The following is a 22,029-nucleotide window of genomic DNA, read 5'->3' as shown; positions in this document are numbered from 1 at the left end:
AAAAAAAAAAAAAGATCAATATATCTCATACATGCTTTCCATTCTAACTGATAAACAAGATTATTTAAAATATGCCAGTGGTCAGCAAAAGACCATGCTATTTCAAATGACAACTAAAATACGAGAAGTAAAGAAGGATAAAAACTTACCCATAAGACCTTCTCACTGTTGACTTGTCAAAAAGCAATTCACTGTAAGGTAATTTCTTAAACTTATCTCTGCCAACAGCCACATAAAACTGCCCATTCTCCAACTCTGCCCCACTCTCAACCAGTTTTCCTTCTAAAGTATAAAGTCTGCCAAAATATGAATGCCAACAATTAACATTTTAACAAGCATTAAAACAACTGATTAAAATTGCAAAGTAAATAAAAACATTCTGTTCCTAATTTGGCTCATCTGTTACTACCCTAATTATTGAATTATAAATATCCCAAAGTCATTAGATTCAACTAAATGCCAATGTTACAATGCAGGCACAGTTGCTATCTGGCTGTACACTGTTTCATCCCAATAAACCTGACAATCTAACATAAGCATCCCCTGTGGCTGCCATATTAAAATTTCAGAGGGAAAGATTTAACTTGTACAGAATACGGTGCTTTAAATAAAGTTCAGCTTCTGTAACGTTGAATTGTTCTATTTCTATTTTGTGAGTACTTTTAGATTTTATTTTCTTAATTTATTTGTCAGTTAGATAAGCCTCTTACAGCATTCTGTGTAAGAGCAGCCCTCAGCCAAAATATTACATCCAAACACACAGAACTGGGTCAGAAAACAAGAAAGCAGAGAGCAGGAGGTGAAGGAAAGCATTGCCAGTATTAATGAAGCATAGCAAACTGCATAGCATTCATGTGTGTGGTGTTTTTTTTGTTGAAGATGAGGCTTTCCCTCATCTTCCCAGCATCAAGGGATTTCACAAGAACCTCCCTTTACTGTGAAACTGCTGCTACAAACTACAATTAATATGTTACTTATTAAAAGACTAGTGATAATTTTCTAGATGATTTAAAGTGTTCACAAAACTTTATTAAAGAAGGGGAAAAAAAAACCAGATTCCCAGAAAACTACACCAGAAAGACAATGAATATTTTTGAAGGCTAGAAACAAGAATTACTAACTGGAAGGATTTCAAGATACTAATTAAAAATATTCTCAGTCTTATATAATAAAGGTTAGTGACATCTGCAAAGGAAAAAGACATCCATTGATCTGTCTGCTTGTTTACTGATGCTATAAATGGCCATATCATATGGAGCCATGAAGTACAAAGAAAATGACCACTCAAATCCCTGGAATGTACTTAGGTTGAGTTAGTGTAAAGATGCTAGTCTTTTCCTTTATAACAGTGTACTCCTAGCCCTACAAGTCTAAACAGTAAACACTTCACCCAGACAGAGTTCGGGTTTTCCTACCTTGACCTAAACCAGGGTTTCTGAACAGCGACACTGTTGACATTTTGGGCTTGACTGCTCTTTGTTGGGGAGGAAGGACGGCTGTCCTGTGAATTGCAGGACAACAGGATCCTTAGCCTCTGCCCATTTAGATGGTAGTCACAGCCATCCCGTCCTCAGTTGTGACTACCAGAAATGAATGACTGCAGACACTGCCAAGTGTCCCCAAGGGGCAAAACCGCTCCGGTTGAGAAGCAATGGCCTAGACCCAGACATTCTTCTTCTTTCATGTTTCTTCAAAATAGGAAGATCTGAATCAGTAGTTAACTTTTATGGCTGGAAATTAAAAGGCAGCATAGCTGTCGATCTGGAAACAGCCAAGATTTTACTTGTTTCCTCTGCAAGTAAGTAAAGGGTACTGAATAAATTCTAGCCCATGATGTTAGCCTTTCTTTCTCTGATTCTTGTTGACCTGCTTTCTTCCTTTGCTACAAAACATAAAAAACATAAACAGGGAATTTAATCATTTTTTATGGGATGGTTTTGACATATAGATATCCTAAGGTACAGGGAGGATCCAAACATAAGACTGCAGTGCTTTGTTAAAGGAAAATGGAAAATGCCCCAAGTGAACAGCAACCAAAGCTCACTTATATCTGGCATCACATTAAGAATTAAGATCCTCCACGTATTCAAGTGTTCGGGGGACATATAAATATTTTCATTTCTGTATTTGTACTTGTATAAATTTTATTTTCATGATGAATTTGTTCCTATCATATGTTTGAATAGGTGTGTCTGGGCATGCAATCATGTGTATATATCTTTGTGTGCTTTATATTATTTATTGAGTGGGTTTACATTTATGTATATGCCAGAAGACACAGCTATATATCTTTAAAGTCAACATATAACTACTGAGATCTGCTGTCTCTCCTGACACCAAAATAAAATCCAGAAGGATCAAAAGTTTAAATGAAATTAAAAAGAACAAGATGAAAACATAGAAGAATATTTTTATAATCTTGGAGTGAGGAAGATCTAAGCCAGTCATAAAATTTAATGATCATAAGGCAAGATTGAAAATTCAACTGCATCAAAATTCAACATATTTATATGTAAAAAGACAGAGAATATCAAAAATACAAACTGGAAACATATCTAAAACTCATATAAGGGCAAACTTCTCTAATACCTAAAGAGTGTCTATAAATCAATAAGATAAACATACAAAGGCTGTGACAGATAGTTCATTTATAATAGAAGATAAATATGTGGCATTTATTTAGAGAATAATTTAGTAACTAAGAGCACATGCTCTGGAGCCATACTGCACACAAACGAGGCTTGAATTTCAGCCCTGCTAGCCACTCCCTGCATAATCTTGGGCAAGTAACTTTCTCCCTCTATGTCTCATGTTTCATGTCTATTATAAGAGAATAACACGACTTATATCTCATAGGGTTGCTGAGTTAATTAACTTAAAAATGTAAAACACTCGGAATAACACCTTGCACCTAAGAAATGCTCAACAGTTGTAGTTAAAAATATAAAAAGCAAGAAGCAAGGAAAAACTATTTTTATCCAACATAAATGAAAAGATAAGACATTTGTTAGTTTTATAGCATAAATGATGGTATTTTAAAAAAGCTCTCTCATGCACTTTGGGTAAGAGTGCAAGTTAATATAAACTCTGGAAGGCATTTGGCAGTATCTATCAAAATTTAAAATGCACTAGACACAACAATTGCACTTCTAGACTTTAGCCTCCTGACAAACTCTGCTTATATACAAAAACATGTACACATAATAGCAAAAGATTGGAAATGACCTAAATTTTCATCAAGAAAAAACTGTTAAATTAGGGCACAACCATAAAATGGAATATTTTGTAGTCATTAAAAATAACTGAATAGAGATATTTGTGCTAATAAGAAAAATCTCCAAGATTTGTTGTTAAAGGAAAAAAGTAAGGTACATTTATATATTTATTTATTCATGTGTATGTGTGTTCCCGTTTGTGTTTTAAAGAAATAAGAGATGCATGTGCTTCCATATGCATGGAATATTCTGGAATAATGCAGAGGAATACTGGAGAGAGGGACTGAGGAGCCAGAGGTGGGAGAAATAGTTTTTATTTATATCTTCAGTCTTGTTTAAAAATTTTTTTTACCGTATGTGAAGTATTTACATTTATATATCTATGTAGTAAATTGCATTTATATATCTATGTAGTAAATATATATTCATATATATATACCTAATTATATTTAAAATTCAAATGGCTGTGAAAGTATATATACTAATATATGTAAATACACATGCATTAATCTATATACATATTTAACTGAAAGACATAATATGCAATCATTTAAGAATTTATGTTTTCATATGCCCATAAATAGACATATAGATATGAAAACATACATAAGATCTTGAAAGCAGGAGTGTATTCTACAAGTGGAGTATGTTAGAGAGATTGAGTTAAGACAGAATTTAAGAACTACCAGAAAACTCTTGATTAGATTTCAAATATTTGTGTCTCATATATATATATGAATTATATATATGAATTATTACGAATATACATATATTCTTAATATGGTCTGTACTTGTATATATTATTTATAATCTTCCTAGCTATAAAGAATATAAATAACCTTCCTACCTATAAGAATATAAATAAGTCAGCCTCCATCAAGGGGTAATTTCATAGGCTTCACAATTTAAAAGCCATGATTTTAATCTTCACTTAAATTTCAGAACTCAATAAAAATGCTTTTGATTTCTCAAGTTTAGGCAACCCCATTTAATTAGACTCTCTAACCCACCTCTTTCTTAAGCCCTGATGTTTATTTTATGCTAGGCAAATAATTTGGACCACCAAAGAATTATAAATGTCTCTTGAAAAAAAGGACAGTTAATTAAGAGTCAAGAAGCTGGTTTGCTTAAAAAAAAAAAGTCCTTCTCAACTAAAAAAATGTTGCTTATTAGCTTTAAACCAAAAGAATAAAAATTTGTTGATGGGCTACAATATGCCAATGACTATTTTAAACTCTTTATGTGGATTATTTTATTTCTTAAAACGCTGTAAAGCAAGTACTATTATATAGCCATTTTATAGACAAAGAAACTGAGATGTATAGAGCTTAACTGGTGAGCCAAAATTCAAATTTAAACCAGCAGCTTTCAGAAACTCCTGAGAAACACTTACAAGATTACTTTGACATACCTGTGGACAGCCCCACTCCTCAGAGTTATTTTTTCCGTGACCATTTGTAGCACATGATCCCACTGATTCAAGGCTTTTCTAGGGATGAGGAGGCGAGAAGCTGGTTTTATGAGGTCTCCATTTGCAATCAAGCTGGACAGAAAGCAAAGCCAGTGAGCCACACCATTTGAAACAGTAATACCTTTAAAACTACAAAGCAGGCTCTAAAGCAAAAGAAAACCACCTGCCAACTTCAACTTGAGCTATAAAGGGCTTCAACTTACAAGATAGTGCAGGGTTCCTGAAGCGGCTTTCTAAATCGAGCTGACACATTGATCCTGCTGTGGATTACTGGTTTTACCTTTAAAAGCAAAGAAACACAAATCACTGAGATTATGTTGGTTTCTGTCTTTATTTTATTTTATATTTCCTATTGAGGAAAAACTACAGATTTCCAGGGAACTAGCTGAGACCTGTTGTGCCTGTGTTAAAATCTTGCTTTTTTTCCACTTATGTAAACACTCTGGGCTCATTCTCTATTAATATTGTGTGGCCTTAACAAAACTCTCAAGAAAACTTTCTCTTAAGCCTTGCTCATGATCTGTGCCAACGCAGTAACTGTTGGGCTGATATGAGAATTTCAAGGCAACTTTTTAAAATGATGCTTTCTGTAAAATAGAAATAAAATACTCCTATAAAATCATGGCCCCGCAGTATCCTCTCTTTGGCATCAGCCCAAGTCAATTATTTCTTAGATTTCCTATAGCGAATAATCCAAATTCCTACTTCTCATCTTAAACCCTAAAATCCCACTCCAGGGACACACTCACTCTCAGTAGATCACTTCCCTCCAAACTTAAAGAAATAAGGGCCGACAGGCATGAAGTCTTTTCACCTCCTTATCCTCCACAACCCACCTCATCCACATCATCAACTTTTCAGCTTTTCTGCCTGTCTCAGAAAAGGATCTTTATCCCTTTAGAAAGCTAACTCCACATCTAGATTTTGTCCCCTGCTGCCTTTACTTGTTCTATTAATTACCTAGGACCCTCCACACCCATCTGGTATCTTCATTTTCTCCCTTGACCCTCTGGCCCTCTCAAGTACTAACCTGTCCCTGTTTCTCCTCCTCACCCTTCATATTCCCACTTCCTCCTGCCCCACACTCTCTTCAGTCTTCTGCTATCTTATTCCCACCTCTACCACTGAAAGATAATCTCCAACTCTTAAGCATGGCCTGTAAGAATCTCCATGACAAACCATTGCTTATTCAGTTTCCTCACCTTTTATCCATATTTCTTCTAAGCAGACCCCTAGATCACCATGCACTTGAGTCAAACTAGCCTCCTCCCCTTCATTTCCAAAACACACCCTGAATCCACCTCTATGCCTTTGTCATTTTGCCCCTCTGCCTACAATGCTCCCCCCATTTCTCCACTTGCTGAAATCCCACTTGCTAGGCCCAGCTTAGTTATCTCCAGTCTTTCTCTATTCATTCTCCATTAGCTTTCTATCTCAAACTGCTACTACTACTACAGCATTGATGATAGCACTTTTGTTTTTAGAGATTTTTTTCCCCCTGGTTTGAAAAGAAAAGGTACAAGCAAAGGAAAGTGATTAATAAAAATAGCTAACATTTATTGCACTGTATTTAATGGCAAGCACTATGCTAAGTAATTTACACACATTAAATATCATTTAACCATCATAAGATGCTCCGAATTACTATTACTATAGCCCCATTTAATAAATGAAAAACTAGAGCTTAATTAATTAATTTGCCTAAAATCACATATAATAAGGGACAGAGTTGTTAGTGAATTCATATCTATAAACCTCTAACTATTCGTTATGCACTTTACTAGGTATTTTAGAGATTGCATATTAACCCTAAATAATTTATGGCACTCTCTCATTTGTCAAATTATGCCATCTTTGAGAGGAACAAAGAATATGAATTTTTCTGACTCTCTAGTGACTAAAAAAAATCCTTGCAATGCCTGCGAGTTGCACAATAAACGTTTGTTAATATTTAACTTAAAATGTTCTAATTTAAAGCACATGGATCAATGGAATAAAATAGAGAGCCCAGATATAAACCCACACATATATCAATTAATTTATGACAAAAGAGACAAAAAAAAAATACAATGGGGAAAGGAAAGTCTTCTCCCTGTGTTGGGAAATTATGTTGGGAAAACTGAATAGCCACATGTAAAAGAATGACAGTGATCCCTACACCTTACACCACACACACACACACACACACTCACACACACACACACACACACACACACAAAACAATTCAAAATGGATTAAAGACTTTAACATAAGACCTGAAAACAAAACTCTTAGAATAAAATATAGGGTGTAAGTCCCTTGATCAGAGATAACAAGTGTTGGGTGAGAATGTGGAGAAAAGCAACCTGTTGTGCACTGTTGGTGGAAATGCAAATTGGTTCAGCCACTATAAAAAACAATATAGAGGTTCTTCAAACAAATTAAAAATAGAACTACCATATAATCCAGCAATTCCACTTCTGGGTATATATTTAAAGGAAATGAAAACAGGATCTCGAAGAGATATCTGTATTCCCATGTTCTTTGCAGCATTATTCTCAATAACCAAGACGAAAGCCACCTAAGTAAGTATCTACTGATGAATAAATGGACAAAGAAAATGTGGTATGTATACACACAGAGAGTGCAATATTATTCAGCCATAAGAAAGAAGGAAATCCTGCCATTTGTGACAACATAGATGGACCTTGGGGGCATTATGCTAAGTGAAATAAACCAGACGCAGAAAGAAATATACTCCATGCTATCACTTATGTATAGCACTGTTTTTTTTAAAAAAAAAAAAAAAGTAAACTCATAGAAATATAGGGTAAAAAAGTGGTTTCCAAGGGCAGGGGGTTGGGAAGGGGAAAAAGGAAAGAGGTTGGTAAAAGGGCATAAACATTCAGCTATAAGATAAATAAAGTCTAAGTATCTAATGCACAACATGGAGGAAGGAAAGATATTCTAATTTCAAGTAAAACATTTTTAAATTCAATCATAATAATTGTACATTTTAAACACAGAGATTCTTGGCCCTAAACTAATATTTACAGTGATATTGACTTCCTTAAAAAACAATGTTTAACAGATAATACATACACTTAAACAAAATTCAAGTGGTAAATGGGAGTGTCTTGTGAAAAGGAAGTGTCCCTCCAGCCACCACATTGTGACCAGAGTTAACAATATTCCTTCAAAGACAGACTATATATACAAATGCATATTATCTTATGTATGAATAATTTTTAAACACAAGTGATAACCAGTTATACTCCTTCTTCTGCACTTTGCTTTTTCCATTTAACAATTCATCACAGATACTATTCTGTATTGCTACTTAGAGTAAGGGTTGCTTCGTTCTTTACAATTGCCGTGTATATTCCACTCTACGAACATGCAATAGTATATTTAATGTATTGGTTTCCAAATTCTTCCAAATTTTGATTGTTTCCAAACTTTTCCTATTGCAAATAATGTCATGATGGGTTTCCTTGTAAATACTTATTTGCATAGGTATGTAAGTATATCTTTAGAATAAATTATTAAAAGTAAGAATTTGCTGAAATAGAGGATAAGCAATTTTTTTTTAATTTAATGAAATTTATTGCAAGTTTACTCCTGATCCATCTCATGAGTCCCTTGATTTATTTAATTCATACTCTAGCACAAGAAAATAGACTAATTTACAAAGAACACCATTATGAGGCCAGGTGTGGTTTATGACACCTTGAGATGACTTTGAATCCCTCTCCCATCAATTGCTTACTTGTAAGGCACACAAGCATGTTTAACTGCAAATGAATCTTACCTGTGTGAAGGACAGGCCTTTCTGAATCTGTGTCTGTGCTGACAGTGTCTTCCTCTTAAAATCTTCTCCACCTTTTAAATATGGCTCTACCGCTTCCCTGACCACTAGACGTGAAGCTTCTGTCACATCCCTGGATCTCTGCTGCCCTTCCCTGCCTTGTATTTTCCATGACATTTACCATCATCTGACACATTGCACATATTATCTATTTTTTTTTATTTTCTTGTCCTTATTGTTACTTTCAATATTAACTAGTAATATACTGAGCACATACTTCATATTCAGTTATTTTTTCAAATGTCTTGCGTACTGACCTTGATTGTTTAGTACCTTCTTGAATTGTTGATTTAAAGATGAAGATGAATAAGCTATATAAACCAATAACTTTATAATTTTTATTAAGTTGGTCAAAATATGCTACTTTTCTTTAGCATATACACATTTATACTGTACAGAAATTCATAAATATACATGATTTTTATAATAATTTATAACTTTTTTGTGAGTCTATAAGTTGCTTCTTGAATTTAATTAAACCACCTATCTTGAATAGCTATTTTCCTCATTCATCATAACAAAAATATTTCCCAAATGTTCATGATTAGACAGTTGAATTGAAGATTAATCTTAAATATATATTTCTTTGTGTCATTATAGTTAAAATAACTGGATTAGTCTGTTTTCAGACACACTAATAAAAGAATCTGAAAAAATAATCCAAGTAATATATCTGAACTGAAGAAAATATGTGAGACTATTGTATAAAGCAATTGAAACTTTTTGGAAAAAAACTACAATTTTTCCTTTAAAATGCATTTTTCTATTTGGAATTTTAAATAATAGCTTAAATCATAAAAAAAAAATAAGTTATATCAACTGCATATAGGAGAAGCTTTTCCAGAGCCCTTATCATAGATGAATATTAATCACTTGGTATTAATCTGGGGACATTATGGCTTTAGATAATGAGAAATATAATAAACTAGAATAAGTTTTTTAAGTTTGTAAGTTTTATTAGCCCACACACTTTCCCTTGCCATTTTAAAATAAACAGTACTTGAAATATGAGAATAATGTTAAGGGTCAACACATCTAGTTATGAAAGGATAGTCACATAAGTGCTCTCACTCAGACCCCTGTGTACCAAGAATGGCTCTCATTGGTTAGCAGGCTGATAATAGTTGTATAATCTGTGACTGCGGAACCATATCAAGTGACGATATATCAATGCAAAACTCAAGCTTTGGAAGCAGTAGAGCAAATATTCCTGTTCGGCTTTGTCAATTGGTGAGGGAACCAAGACCAAGCAAAAGTAGAGCATGCTTATAGTTGATGTCTGCTTTGATTCTGCACGGGGCTAACATTTTTTTAGAAATCCCAGTTTATTTGGATATTGAGGTAAGTTAGCTTACCATTTCCCGAGTATAAACAAATAGATAGATAGAAAGACAGACAGACAGACAGACAGATAGGCAGACAGGCAGACCGGCAGACAGGCAGGCAGGCAAGCAGGCAGACTAAATATCTGGCTAACATTTTTCTTGGAAATATTTCCGAGACAAAGGTGGCAAAAGTGACTTGACTATGTTCATGCTTCTAGAAAGGTGTAAGGCAAGACTCTGATGCAGGTATTTGGTAAATCACATGCGCTTTCTAACATATCACTGTCTCTGTTTCCACTATCTTATTTAGTCATGTTTATGTCACAAATTATGTCACACACACACGCACACACACGCACACACACACACACACCCAACAATGCTTCATATGAACTTGACAAGCCTAAGTACAGAATTTAACTCAAGTTCACGAATGCCATGTGACACGTAGTAGAATATCACAGCAGCTAGATCAAATTCCAGGTAAAACTTGCATGACTCGAAAATAAGAATCTATTTGCTATAAAAAAAAATAAACAATGAAATTAAAATTTTTGCTTTGAAAATATATATTTGAAATAATAAGATCGAGGTCTGCAAACTGAGCAACTGATAAAGGTCTGAAATTCTAAATTCCAGGACTAACGGCCAACTCAATGCCTCACATCTCATTTTCTTGATCTGTAAAAATAAGGATAATTCTGCTAACCTAGCCCAAAGGGATGTTCCAGGTACTAATTAATGAAGTGGATATACCACTCCCTGGGGCCGTTAGGCTGCAAGCTTCAGAGAATTCGTCTGCCTCAAATCTCAGCACTCACCACCTCCTGAAACCCTAAGTTTGGCCAAGAAAACCAAACTCAGTCTAAGGACAGCATCTGCAGATACGATGCTGTTAAATGGACACCATCACAAAATCTAATTACCACTGACCTCTTGTAAAAACTCATTATACAATTTAAAAATTCAATTTTATATCATACATAAAAATTCACTTTTAAAAAATACTAACCATAACATAGACTTAATCATAAAAGAAAAAAATGTACCAAAGTTATTCAATTGTAAAATATACAAGCCAACCTACACAAAGAAGCTTCAACTCTATTTTCCTTATTATATGGTTTTAAGAAAAAGTGAGCTCTCAAAATGGCAATCTGAAAAAAACTCTGTTACTACTTCAAAAAGACAGCATACAGGATCAAAGAGGAGAACAAAGTACTTTACAAAATGTTTAACTATTTTCACCACTTTTTGATAAATGAGAAAAAGGAGAAAAATTATAAAAGACACCAGAGTAGAAAATAACTTATCTTTGAGTCAATAGAGCAGATGTATCCAAACTATAGATTGTTCTAAAGTGCTTTTAAAAGTCCTTTTTTTCCCCGATATTACTTTTTTAAAAAATGGAAGAAAGATCTGCTAAGATACCTGATGAATGGTGATTGTACGATCCACCAGACATCATGTCTTGTTTTGATGGTATATATCATAATTAACAATTAGAAAGTGCCTCTATCAGAGGGTATTTTGTGCTGGGAATTTCTCCTAAACCTCATGGAATGAAACTGTCTATCATGGAGATACTCTAGATGCATGTATCGAAAGAGAAATTTGCAAAAGAAGGGCTACATAACAAGAGGTGAAGACAATGGCCAAACTTTTCAAAAGAATAGTCGACTCACCCTCTCATTGGATTTCTTTCTACCAATGATGTTACATCGAATCATAATAAATTATGAGTTTTGCCATACCCTAATCTACAGATTAATAGAGATCTTCTGAGACCAAAGTTTCATTGTTTTACTATGATTATCTGTCACTTTCGTATCAAAGGAAATAAATTATGATAATTGGCACAAACTTTGATAAATAAAATGCATCTGCTGTGTTTGTGTCATTAAGATTATATTTCTATCACTGAATATTTCAGTGTTTCTTTTTTTCCATTTTCAAGTAACCTAAGAGATAGTTCCACTTCTGGTGAGGAGATTGAAGGTTGTAGGAGAACATTGTTCCCAACATGACGACAAAACTTAAAGAGAAGTTAAAAATCATAATTTTTAAAAATGCATCAAAGAGTTTAGGATACAAAGAAATCTAAATGAACTAAATTCCAGAGAGAGATAATAGCTTTCAAAGTGAGAAAGAAAACCTATAGCTGCTTTCATCTCCAGGGGCATGGTATGCAGAGGAACGAACCTTCTATAGAAGGCCAGCCAGTGTGTGGGTTGGCATGACAGAGAAGATCCAAAAGCAAGTCTGCATTACCCACCAATTCTTTCCCATGGGAGCTTCTTTACAGGCACAGAAGTGTAACAAAGATAAGTTAAGGACACGTACTGTAACCTCTAGAGTAATCACTAAAAAAAAAAAAAAAAAAAATCACGAAGGAGCATAGCTAAAAAGCTAATAGAGAGATAAAATGAAGTAATTTAAAAAAACATTTTATGAATCTAAAGAAGGTAGGGAAAGTTACAAAACAATCGCAGGGATGCAAAGTACGGCATAGGGAATATAGTCGATAATATTGTAATAACCCTGTATGGTTTCAGATGGGCACTAGACTTATCAGGGCAATCACTTTGTAAGTTATGTAAATGTCTAATCACTATGGGGCACACCTGAAACTAACATAATATTGTATGTCAACCGTAAACGAAAAATTTTTTTTAATTATTTTTAAAAAGTTTCCCCTTGGCTACTGCCTATCAAATATTTTTCTATGATTATATAAACATAATTAATGGAACCTCAACAGAATGAAAATTGAAATTTTTTAACCCTCTAAAACTTCTAGAAATTCTAGAAAGGCCTGGTGGCAAAATCAGCCCAGCCTCTGAAATATTTTGGAGAGACTATTTGCATCAGCACTGTTACATAATAATAAAAAATTCCAACCACTCTAACTTCAGTGTGAACCTAGTTATAGAAGATGTCTCTAATTATAATGAACAAGCTGTTTAAAACATTCCCAGAAGGGTCCAATTAGTTTCTATGAGCTGATGAAACCACTCATCTATCTGTACCTGGGTCCTCCACAGGTCTCCATGTTGTCGTGCCCAGTCCGGGGGCTGATTCTCTGAGGAAGGGTTAGGATTCATCTGCCAGGTGTGGATTATTACCTCTTATTCAGAGGATTATTTTTCTGCCAGTAATGAATACCTTAGCATCAGTTTGCAGCTCTGTCTTGTGAACTATTCTCTAAATGAATGCCTTCCTTTACTGAAGCAGGAAAATAATCAAAACACATTTTGAATATAGGTTTGTCAATTGTAACAAATGTACCATTCTAGTGGGGGATGAGGATAAAGGGGGAGGCTGTGCATGTAGCAGGTATTTGAGAAATCTGTACCGTCCTCGATTTTGCTGTTAACCTAAAACTGCTTTAAAAATAACATCTACTAAAAGACAGTGATCCAAAAGATACCCATCATAAGTAATATCTCCCTTGGAAAACTCTTAAGAGTAAGCATATATTTAAATGAGGTGTCCATATTACTAAATCTTCTTGTCTTTAAAAACAAAATGTGTATCAACTGTCATCAATTGTGAGCCATCACATCAATTTCCCAGCATATTATATATTTTTAAATTATTGGCATTCTGGTTTAATTTTCTCTTTACTGCACTTTGTGGACTAATTTTTTAAAATTGGATAATCCTAAGCATTCTGAATATATAATGTTAGACTTCACATTTAGACTTCATGTTAGACTTCAATTTAATTAATTTTATTCTAAAATAACTCTTTTCAATGGCCACTTTATCTTACAGGAAAACTGAGCAGGACTTGAGTCATTTTTAAGGCATTCATAAGTAAATCTGCATGGGTCTCCCTAATGCTCTGCTGAAGAAAATAATATAAACCCCATTGAGTTAAAAAATTACCAATTAACTCACGAGAACTCTTAGGAGAAATTACGAGAACTGCTACTAAGCAAGCAATGAAAAAAATTTTTTTAATTGTCTCTTTTCTTTTGTGTTCCTTCTTAGCTTACTACATCATGCTTACTTTTCACCATTGCTATTTATGTTTGTTTGATTTTCTCAAAGACACTAATCTAGGCAGTGGAATGTAAAATTTCCACTAAAAATGCAGGGCAGCTGGAAGTGTGTACATAACAATGCAAGATGAAAGTTAGCAATGCTGAGTATTCAGGGGTAGTCCAAGTGGGTGGAATGAAGCTTCCACCTGCATTTAAATAAGTTGTTTAGTTCTCGGGACTCCCGCTGAGGAATGTGCCAACTATACATGATCTACATTCACTCTTTCATAAATGCTAAGAATGCCGTTAACCCACCAACAGATAGCAAGAGAAGTGCTGCTAATGTTTTTAGCAACGATTAGTTTTCATCCACACTGCACTGTCTCTGTGCCCCACGCTGAAAACTCAGTACGGAAGACGGCAGACAGGGGCCTTCACTCTCACTGTGGGGTGGAATGCGGGAGTGAGAGACAGTAACGGAGTAAAGGAATGAATAAGTAGCACAGCATTATTCAGGAGCACTGGACAGGGAGTCAGTTTCAAGCTCTAGAAGTTCAACACTTCACTGAGTTACCTGAGGTAAGTCACTGCACCAACCTGTGTAGCCTTGTCTACTCAGCTATAGGATGAAGGGACTGCATTTTGATCATCTCTAAATTTCTTTCAAGTTTTCACATTCTCCAAAAATGTTAGCGTTATGAAAATACAACTTACCCTTAAAAAACATAAAAGGTTTTAAAATTAAACTATGAAAAATATGACCTTGCTAACCCTAAGTCTCTAAGAATTGATAAAGCAACTGGGATCTCAGTGATTGGAAACAAAACATCACTATGCACACCAAATGGGATCTGATATACATATCTTCTCATCCTGTTAGAAAAATATATAAAATTGACTCGGTTAAGTAGGCTTTTCATAAAATCATCTATAAACTTTAGTTTCAACAGCTGTCTAGATACTACATCTGCAACCATGCACTTCTCAAGGAAATATGATAGTAATAAAATTTGAATTAACAAAATCAATGTTTTAAAAAAAGTCTTGAAGACCAGAAATGCTCCCTAACATGATTGCAATCCTTCATACTATTCACAAGCAAACTGATAAAACCACTGACTCACATTGTTCTAAATGGTTTAAAGGTAGTTTCCACATATTCCAATCTTAACTAAAACTGCCTGATGTGCTAGTGTTACATGCTTGAGACCTGTCAAGAGAAAAGCATTTTTCTTGGAATAGGACTATAACCTAAATTTAAAAAATTTTACATTCCCTCTCAAAATAATCCGGCCTCAAAAGTTCATGATCTTTTTTTCTCATTTTTGTATAATAATTATACTTCTCTAATAGAAATACTGGTGAAATATACTTTGATTTTCAGAAATGTACTCTAAGGCCAGTGATTCAGGATATAAAATAATACACATTTATCTATGCTTTTTTCAAATACTCAGCCCCATAAAACATCCCAGACAATTCATGTTTCCATAGTTTCTTAGTAAAGCACTTTTGAATGAAGAAGCCTCCCAGGAATTAAGTCTCCCACACTAACAACTTGAGTAGTTAAAGACATACGGAGCACCCCAATGCTAAGAAGAAAGAAAGCCACCTGTGGGTGACACTTCTCTTCCAAAGGAAGAGCTAAGTCCTAAGAGGCATTCTACATTCTAAATATGAAGCTGTCTACAGTAAAATCATCTGAACATCTCATAGTTTACATATTGTCAGCATAAAGGTTAATTTATTCAACAATATTTATCAATCATCACAGTTATCACAGCATGCCAGGTACTAGGATAAGTGTTGAGAATTCATTGGTCAGCAAGTCAAGATCCCTGTCCTCACAAAGCCCATGGTATAGTAGACAGGGGGACAGTGACAAACAAAACATAAGAAATCAAACTAAAAATATATGTAATCACAAATTATAAAAAGCGCTCTGAAGAAAATGAAGCAGTCATGAGATACGACATATGCATAAAATCTATAAAGAGAGAAAATGCTGAGCATGCTTAGAAATGGAAAGGAGGCTGAAGCAGCTGGAGTGTAGTAGGTAAGAAGAGAGAAGAACAATCTGGCAGGTAAAATGCAGGGCCTCATAAACCAAAGAAAGAAGGCTAAATTTTAGCCTAAGTGCAGTTAGACTCCACTGCAGGTTTTAAGATCATTCTCGCTGCTAAATGGAGAATAGACTGGAGAAAACAAGATTGGAAGCAAGGAGATCATAAAGGAGGCTGATGAGGTATACATGTGAGAGATGGTGGTGGCTTTTCCTAGGGGATAACTGAGGAGAAAGAAAAAAGTAGGTATATCTGAAATATATATTAGAAGTAAAAATTAGAACTATAAAAGAAGCATCTGGATAGTGAGAGAAAAAGCTTGAGCAGGTGGGTAGGTTGCTACTTATGAGACAGAAGAAAGATTTGCACTGGATGTAGAATAAAAAGTCTAGTTTGGGGCAGTACATCTTAGATGCTTATGAGACCTCCAAAGAGAGGTGTCATCCACGTAGGCAGGTTGGAGCTCATGTATCAGGCTAGAGATACAATGTAGGGGTAATCAGCATATAGATGGTATATAAAGCCATGAGACTGAATGAGCTCACCAATGGAGGGAGTCAAAGGCAAAGAGAGAAGCTCAGGATCAAGTCATGGGATTGGCTAATACAGGATAAAAAATTCCAGAGGAGACAGAAGAAAAGTGGGCAGAGAAGTAAGAGGTAAATCAAAAGAGTGTAGTGTTCCAGAAACTGAGAGAGAAGAATCAACTGCTATGAGGTCAGGAAAATGCCCATTGAATTAGTCAACACCCTTGGAGAGCTTGACAAGAGCATTGTGAGAGGAATGCAGAAGACAGAACTGTACTGAACTGAGTTAAGAACTTGAAATGGAGATAAAGAAGTGGAGACGACTCTTTCTGCTTAGCATTATTAATCTTTGTTGGAAACACAGAATAAGTTTAAGATAAGCTCCTTACCTTCTATATGCTAAAGGCAGAACCTGTAGGAGACAGTTAGGTCAGGGAGAAAGAGGATTTCCAGCCTCTCTTGAATCAGAGAAGCAGCCAATCTCAAGAAGCTAAGCAAGGGCAGAACTTTGAGGTCTTACAATTACACATGTCGCATGTATGGAGTCACAAATAAGGAGGGTGTAAAACCCACTCCAACCAGGAGAGGACTCACATGGGTCTCTGTTGCCCAGGAGGGGCATAGAAAAGGTTGGCTGGGCAAAGGAGAGGGAAGAATGAGCCCAAGGAAAGCAAATCACCACATCTGCACCAGTGCAGTAGGCTGGACATCCAATATAACTGGTACTCTGGAAAGTTCATAGCAAATTCTATCTTTCTTTATCCAAATAGATTGCTTGAACCACTTTCAACAAACAAGTAAAGAAACACATGCCAAAATATTGCCCAAATCATAATACTTTAAGAAAATCTGAACTTTTACATATTCTTGAGAATAATCAAACACCATTCTTCCAATGCTAGAAAATTGGGGGCAAAACTATATTACTGATAACATTTTAAATTAATGTAATAGTTTTCCAAAATTCTGAGGAATTATAAACCCAGAGGCATAAAATGCCCTATGACACTTAACTTGTCACTGATTTATCCTGAAAAAATAATTGAGAAGCAGATAAAAGCTATATACCTAATGATGTTGACTAGAATATTACACAGCAAATACAATAAAAATTATCTAAATATAATTATCTAAGTATATATGTATATCTGCATATGCCTATATACACACAAATTTTACTAAATAAAAAATAAAAACTTCTATTTCCATAGCAAAGAATACCACATATATACACATATGCATACAAGCAGACAGAGGTACATATATATGGAGAAAAACTGGAAAAGAATTTATAAAAATGAAATCCAATTTTTCAATAATGGACTTATTCTAAAGTACTATTTTGATAATTTTAAGCTATAATTTAGAAAATTAATTTTAGCAGGATGGTATTTGTGCACGAATAGACAAATAGACCAGTGGAATAAACTAGAAAACCCAGAAATAGACCAAAGTAGTACATTGGTAATTTAGTATTTGATATAGTTGGCATCTCAAATTATTGGGACAAAGATGGACTTTTAATAAATGATGCCGAGACAGAGTAGCCTACATATCTTTGGAAAAAAAGAAAATTAGATCTATATCACACACCACAGATAGGAGTAAACTCTAAATGGAATAGTGATATAAAAGTGAAAAATAAAACCATACAAGTACCAGAAAGAAACATGGGTGAATTCCTCTTTAACATTGGTGTGGGAAAAGGTTTTCTAATTATGATTCAACAAAGACACAAATTTGAATACATTAAAAATAAAAAATCATTTTCCATGACCAAAAATCACCATCAGCAAATTCAAAACACAATAAACTAGGAGGAAATATTTACAACATATACCGCAAATAACTATTTTCCTTAATATATAAAGAACTCTTAAAGTTAAATGACAATAGACAAAACACCTGAAGATGGAGAAAAGACATGAGAAGGAAATTCACTAAAAAAAAAACTAAAACGACACCTGAATGTATGAAAATGTTCAAACTTATAATTAGTAAAATGTAAATTAAAACAACACCAAGGTATCATTTCTCACTTACCAGATCATAAAAAATTAAAAATTATGACAACAAATTTTGTTTTCAAAGCTGTGGAGACAGGTACACTCCTACATTGATGAGGGAATGCAAACGGGTAAAAAGCTTACAGGAGAGAATTTGGCATTCTCTTATCTTCTGACCCAGTAATTCCACTTCTAAGAATCTGCTCTGAACATACACCTCCAACAGTACAAAAATACTTAGGTGCAAAGTTATTCATTGCAATATTATTTGTAATTGAAAAATATTAGAGGCCCAAATGCCCACATATAAGAGAATAATTGAGAAAAGTATGGTATATAATGTCTATAAAGTATATAATGAAGGGCTCTGAAGTTGTAATAAAGAATGAGAAAGATCTTTATGTACCAATACAGAGATTTCCAGGACTTATCGTTAAGTGAAAGAAAACAACGTGACAAAGAATATCTACAAGAGGAAAAAAAATGGCATCGATGATAGAGGCTCTGTTCATCCCTCTGGCGACCAAATAAAAGTTGTTACGGACAGAAGGAGCAGCAGCAAGGAAAAATCGCCTGAGATCTAGAGGAACAAGCCACACAACTAGGGAAAAGTACAAGAAAGCACCTTGCAATGATAGAAGAATATTAACAATAACAACCAAAAGAAAAAAGAATATTTACTGTATGGACCCTTCACGTAAGAAAGAAAAAAATGTATGTGTGAGTATGTGCATCTGCTTACTTGTGGAAAAAGTATAAGAACAGGAAGGATAAAACACAACTAAGGAGAACGTTTTCTTCTAAGGAATGGGTAGAAACCAGTTGTAAAGAATGTGAGACAAGGAACTAAGTAGTAGAAACGGAAGGAGAGAAGGCTCTATCTACTGAGAGGGCCGAAAGGCAATGACTTCTCAATAGCAAGGAGCCTAAAGCCCAGATATTGGTTTCTAAATACCACTGTCTCATAAAAAGAGTTAGGGTTCTTTGGAGAAACAACTGATTCCAGGGCTGAAGAAGGAAAAATAGAAAAACGAGTCTGGAACATCTTGCGGTGCTAGAAAGTAATGACGTTCAAAAAATGGCAGGGCCATGTCAAAAGAACACAAAGGCCATCTTGAAAGAGTTCCCAGTGGCCAAAGCAGGGATAATTTAAGTAATAAACCGAATAATGATGGTACTGAGTTTTAACTCAGAGAATAAAATAAATATCCATGCATCCATACTGATATAAAGAAATGATTTAATAAATAAGTAAATAAATGTGAGAGAAAGGACTAATCATCTGTACAGCAGAATTCCAACTCAAATTTAGAAGGAACAATGGAAACGGAAAATGATCATTAGACAAACACCGCAGTAACAGTTTTTACAGGCAAGAACTATCCACAAATGATAAAATTTGTGGGCGGAACCTTGAATGATGAGGAGTAGTATATTTCCATAGTCTCAAATTAACTCCCCACGAGGTACTTATTAATTACAAAGAAAAAAAACAGTAAGTTTGCAGTGAAGAAACCTGGCAGACACCACCTTAACCACTTGATCAAAGCTAATATCATCCATAAGAAGACATAATATCATGTACTCTAAGGACAAATATAAATTAAGAGGATTAATTCTCCCTAATGAAAATAGGAGAGTCCCCCTCACCCACCTTTTTCTCAGAGCATTTACTTTAGAAAACTTGCAATTGTAAGTACTTTCTCCTCTCTTTGAAATGTCTATAAAATCTTTTTGAAGATCAGATATCCTTTTGTCAGCTTTATGACCTAGGAATGTCGTTCTCGAGGACCTAGGATGGAAAAATCAAGGGAGACAGTACCCTTATTTCCCAGTTTCTGTGGGAGGACTGGAGCCTATCTTTGGTGGGCACCATGCTCCAACTTGCAAAACTACTTCCTGTCATAAAGCTATGAATAGTTTATCTTCTGGATAAAGCCTATTAGCTAACACAGATCGTCATTCCAACTACCATGTGAATTTAGGGTGAATTATGAAAAATGGTCCTGTCAAGTTCTCTACTTGAGGACTGATTATAGTTTATCTCGGAAAAAAATGTATGTAGTGGGTTGCATCTGCTTGGCTATATAAAAGAGTAAGATTTCTTTCTGTCTTGGCAATCTCTCAGTGAATTGCCTGTGATGTGCATCATATTCTGGTTTAATGCTTATTCAATAATAAAAGTGCTTTCTTTCTCTACTTATCTTTAGAGAGGATTTCTAGATTGAGAGATTTTGTTTTAAATTATATTTCCCCAACAGTATCCTCTGACATGATGCACTGAGCAGGGCACTTCATCATTCCCCAGTGTTCTTGCCAAAAAATAAAGAACCTCAACCCAATCACAAGAAAACATCAGGCAAAACCATACTGAAGGACATCTTACAAAAGAACAGACCTTCAAAGTTCTTGAGGTCATAAAAAACGAGAGAACAGTAACAGTAAGTAGATACTAAGGCAACATGACAACTGAATGCAGTGTGAGATCCTGGATTACATCCTTGATCAAAAAAATACATTAGTCTGGAAACTGGGAAAATTTAAATAATATTGTTACCATTGGGGCTGACATAATAATATCTGTAAATTAGGTGATCGTATCAATTTAATTTTCTGCTTTCAATTTCTTGGTTATATAAGATGGTAACAGAGGAAGCTGGGTGAAGTAAGATGTATAAGTAATTCTCTGCACTATTTGGCAACTTTTGTCTAAAATTATTTCAAAATAAAAAGTTAAACAAATGTAATGTTTAATACTCCTTATCATGGCTGAAAATCTGATACATAGGAGGCCTCCCTTGATTTGTCTTCACCTCTCTCGCCCTGTTTTCTCTCAATAATCAGCCACAACCAACTCTGCCTTTAAAATGTAATAAAAAAAAAAACACCTCCTGAGAAACCCAACAATAGTTTTTGTTTGTAATTAGGATAAATTTATATACTGCTGTTGTGTAATTGCATTTGGTTTGGGGTTTAGTTTCAAAGAAATTTGACTCTCTATTACTTTGTGAAGCCAAGAGACAGACAAGTTGAAAAGAATAAGAAAAAGTCAAGCTAAATCTGACACTGAACTACTTCTTGCAATACTAAAACAGAAGAAAGCACAATTATCTCCTGAAGATTAGTCATGGTTTTTGTCATTAATATGCAAAATGCGGGAGGGGGGGTCTTTTTTCAAATACCAGACTTACTAGCTCAGAACAATAAGAAACAATGGTTTGTTGTTAACCAGTGAACCCTAGCTTAATTGGGAAAATATTTGCATTCCTTTAGGGTAGAACTAGGTCAAAGGAACCTCACCTCCACATCAAAACTGCACTATCCAGGAGGTCAAAGCACATGATGTAGACAAAGAAGAATGTTCAAGGTTCAGAGAGGTTTTTTCCTTAACTAAAAGCATAAGAAAACCTCAGAAAGTAATAATAGCTCAAGACTGTCAATGGCACTGGGACCCTCCTTATGTGATTAGCCCACTGGGAGCTTATCTGCAGCCTGCCCCCAGTGAAATACATTCACCAAGAACAGAAAATTAAGGAGAGTGCAAGTCTGTTAAGGAAAACACTTGAAGAAATAAAATCTGCATTTG

General features: G+C 34.7%; 1 protein-coding gene and 1 long non-coding RNA gene across 5 annotated transcripts in view; one reads left to right on the top strand and one right to left on the bottom strand.

Annotated features, from left to right (window-relative positions):
- Nucleotides 1-22,029, bottom strand: part of DCDC2 (doublecortin domain containing 2) — a 156,999-nt gene that overhangs the window by 104,128 nt on the left and 30,842 nt on the right. For all 4 annotated transcript variants that reach the window (XM_039874811.1, XM_039874810.1, XM_039874812.1 and 1 more), the window contains 3 exons: nucleotides 4,890-4,966; nucleotides 4,627-4,758; nucleotides 150-296 (listed from right to left, as the gene is read on the bottom strand). In XM_039874811.1, coding sequence (XP_039730745.1) covers nucleotides 150-296; nucleotides 4,627-4,758; nucleotides 4,890-4,966 — 356 coding nt within the window. The remainder of the gene's footprint in view (nucleotides 1-149; nucleotides 297-4,626; nucleotides 4,759-4,889; nucleotides 4,967-22,029) is intronic.
- Nucleotides 13,687-21,190, top strand: LOC120612365 (uncharacterized). Its single transcript, XR_005655435.1, has 2 exons — nucleotides 13,687-14,426; nucleotides 18,858-21,190. It is a non-coding gene; the product is annotated as an uncharacterized LOC120612365 (long non-coding RNA).

Source organism: Pteropus medius, unplaced genomic scaffold, assembly GCF_902729225.1.
Source record: "Pteropus medius unplaced genomic scaffold, Ma_sr-lr_union100, whole genome shotgun sequence".
Lineage (NCBI taxonomy): Eukaryota > Metazoa > Chordata > Mammalia > Chiroptera > Pteropodidae > Pteropus > Pteropus medius.
The sequence above is the reverse complement of the archived record's forward strand: the minus strand, read 5'-3'. Positions and strand labels throughout refer to the sequence as shown.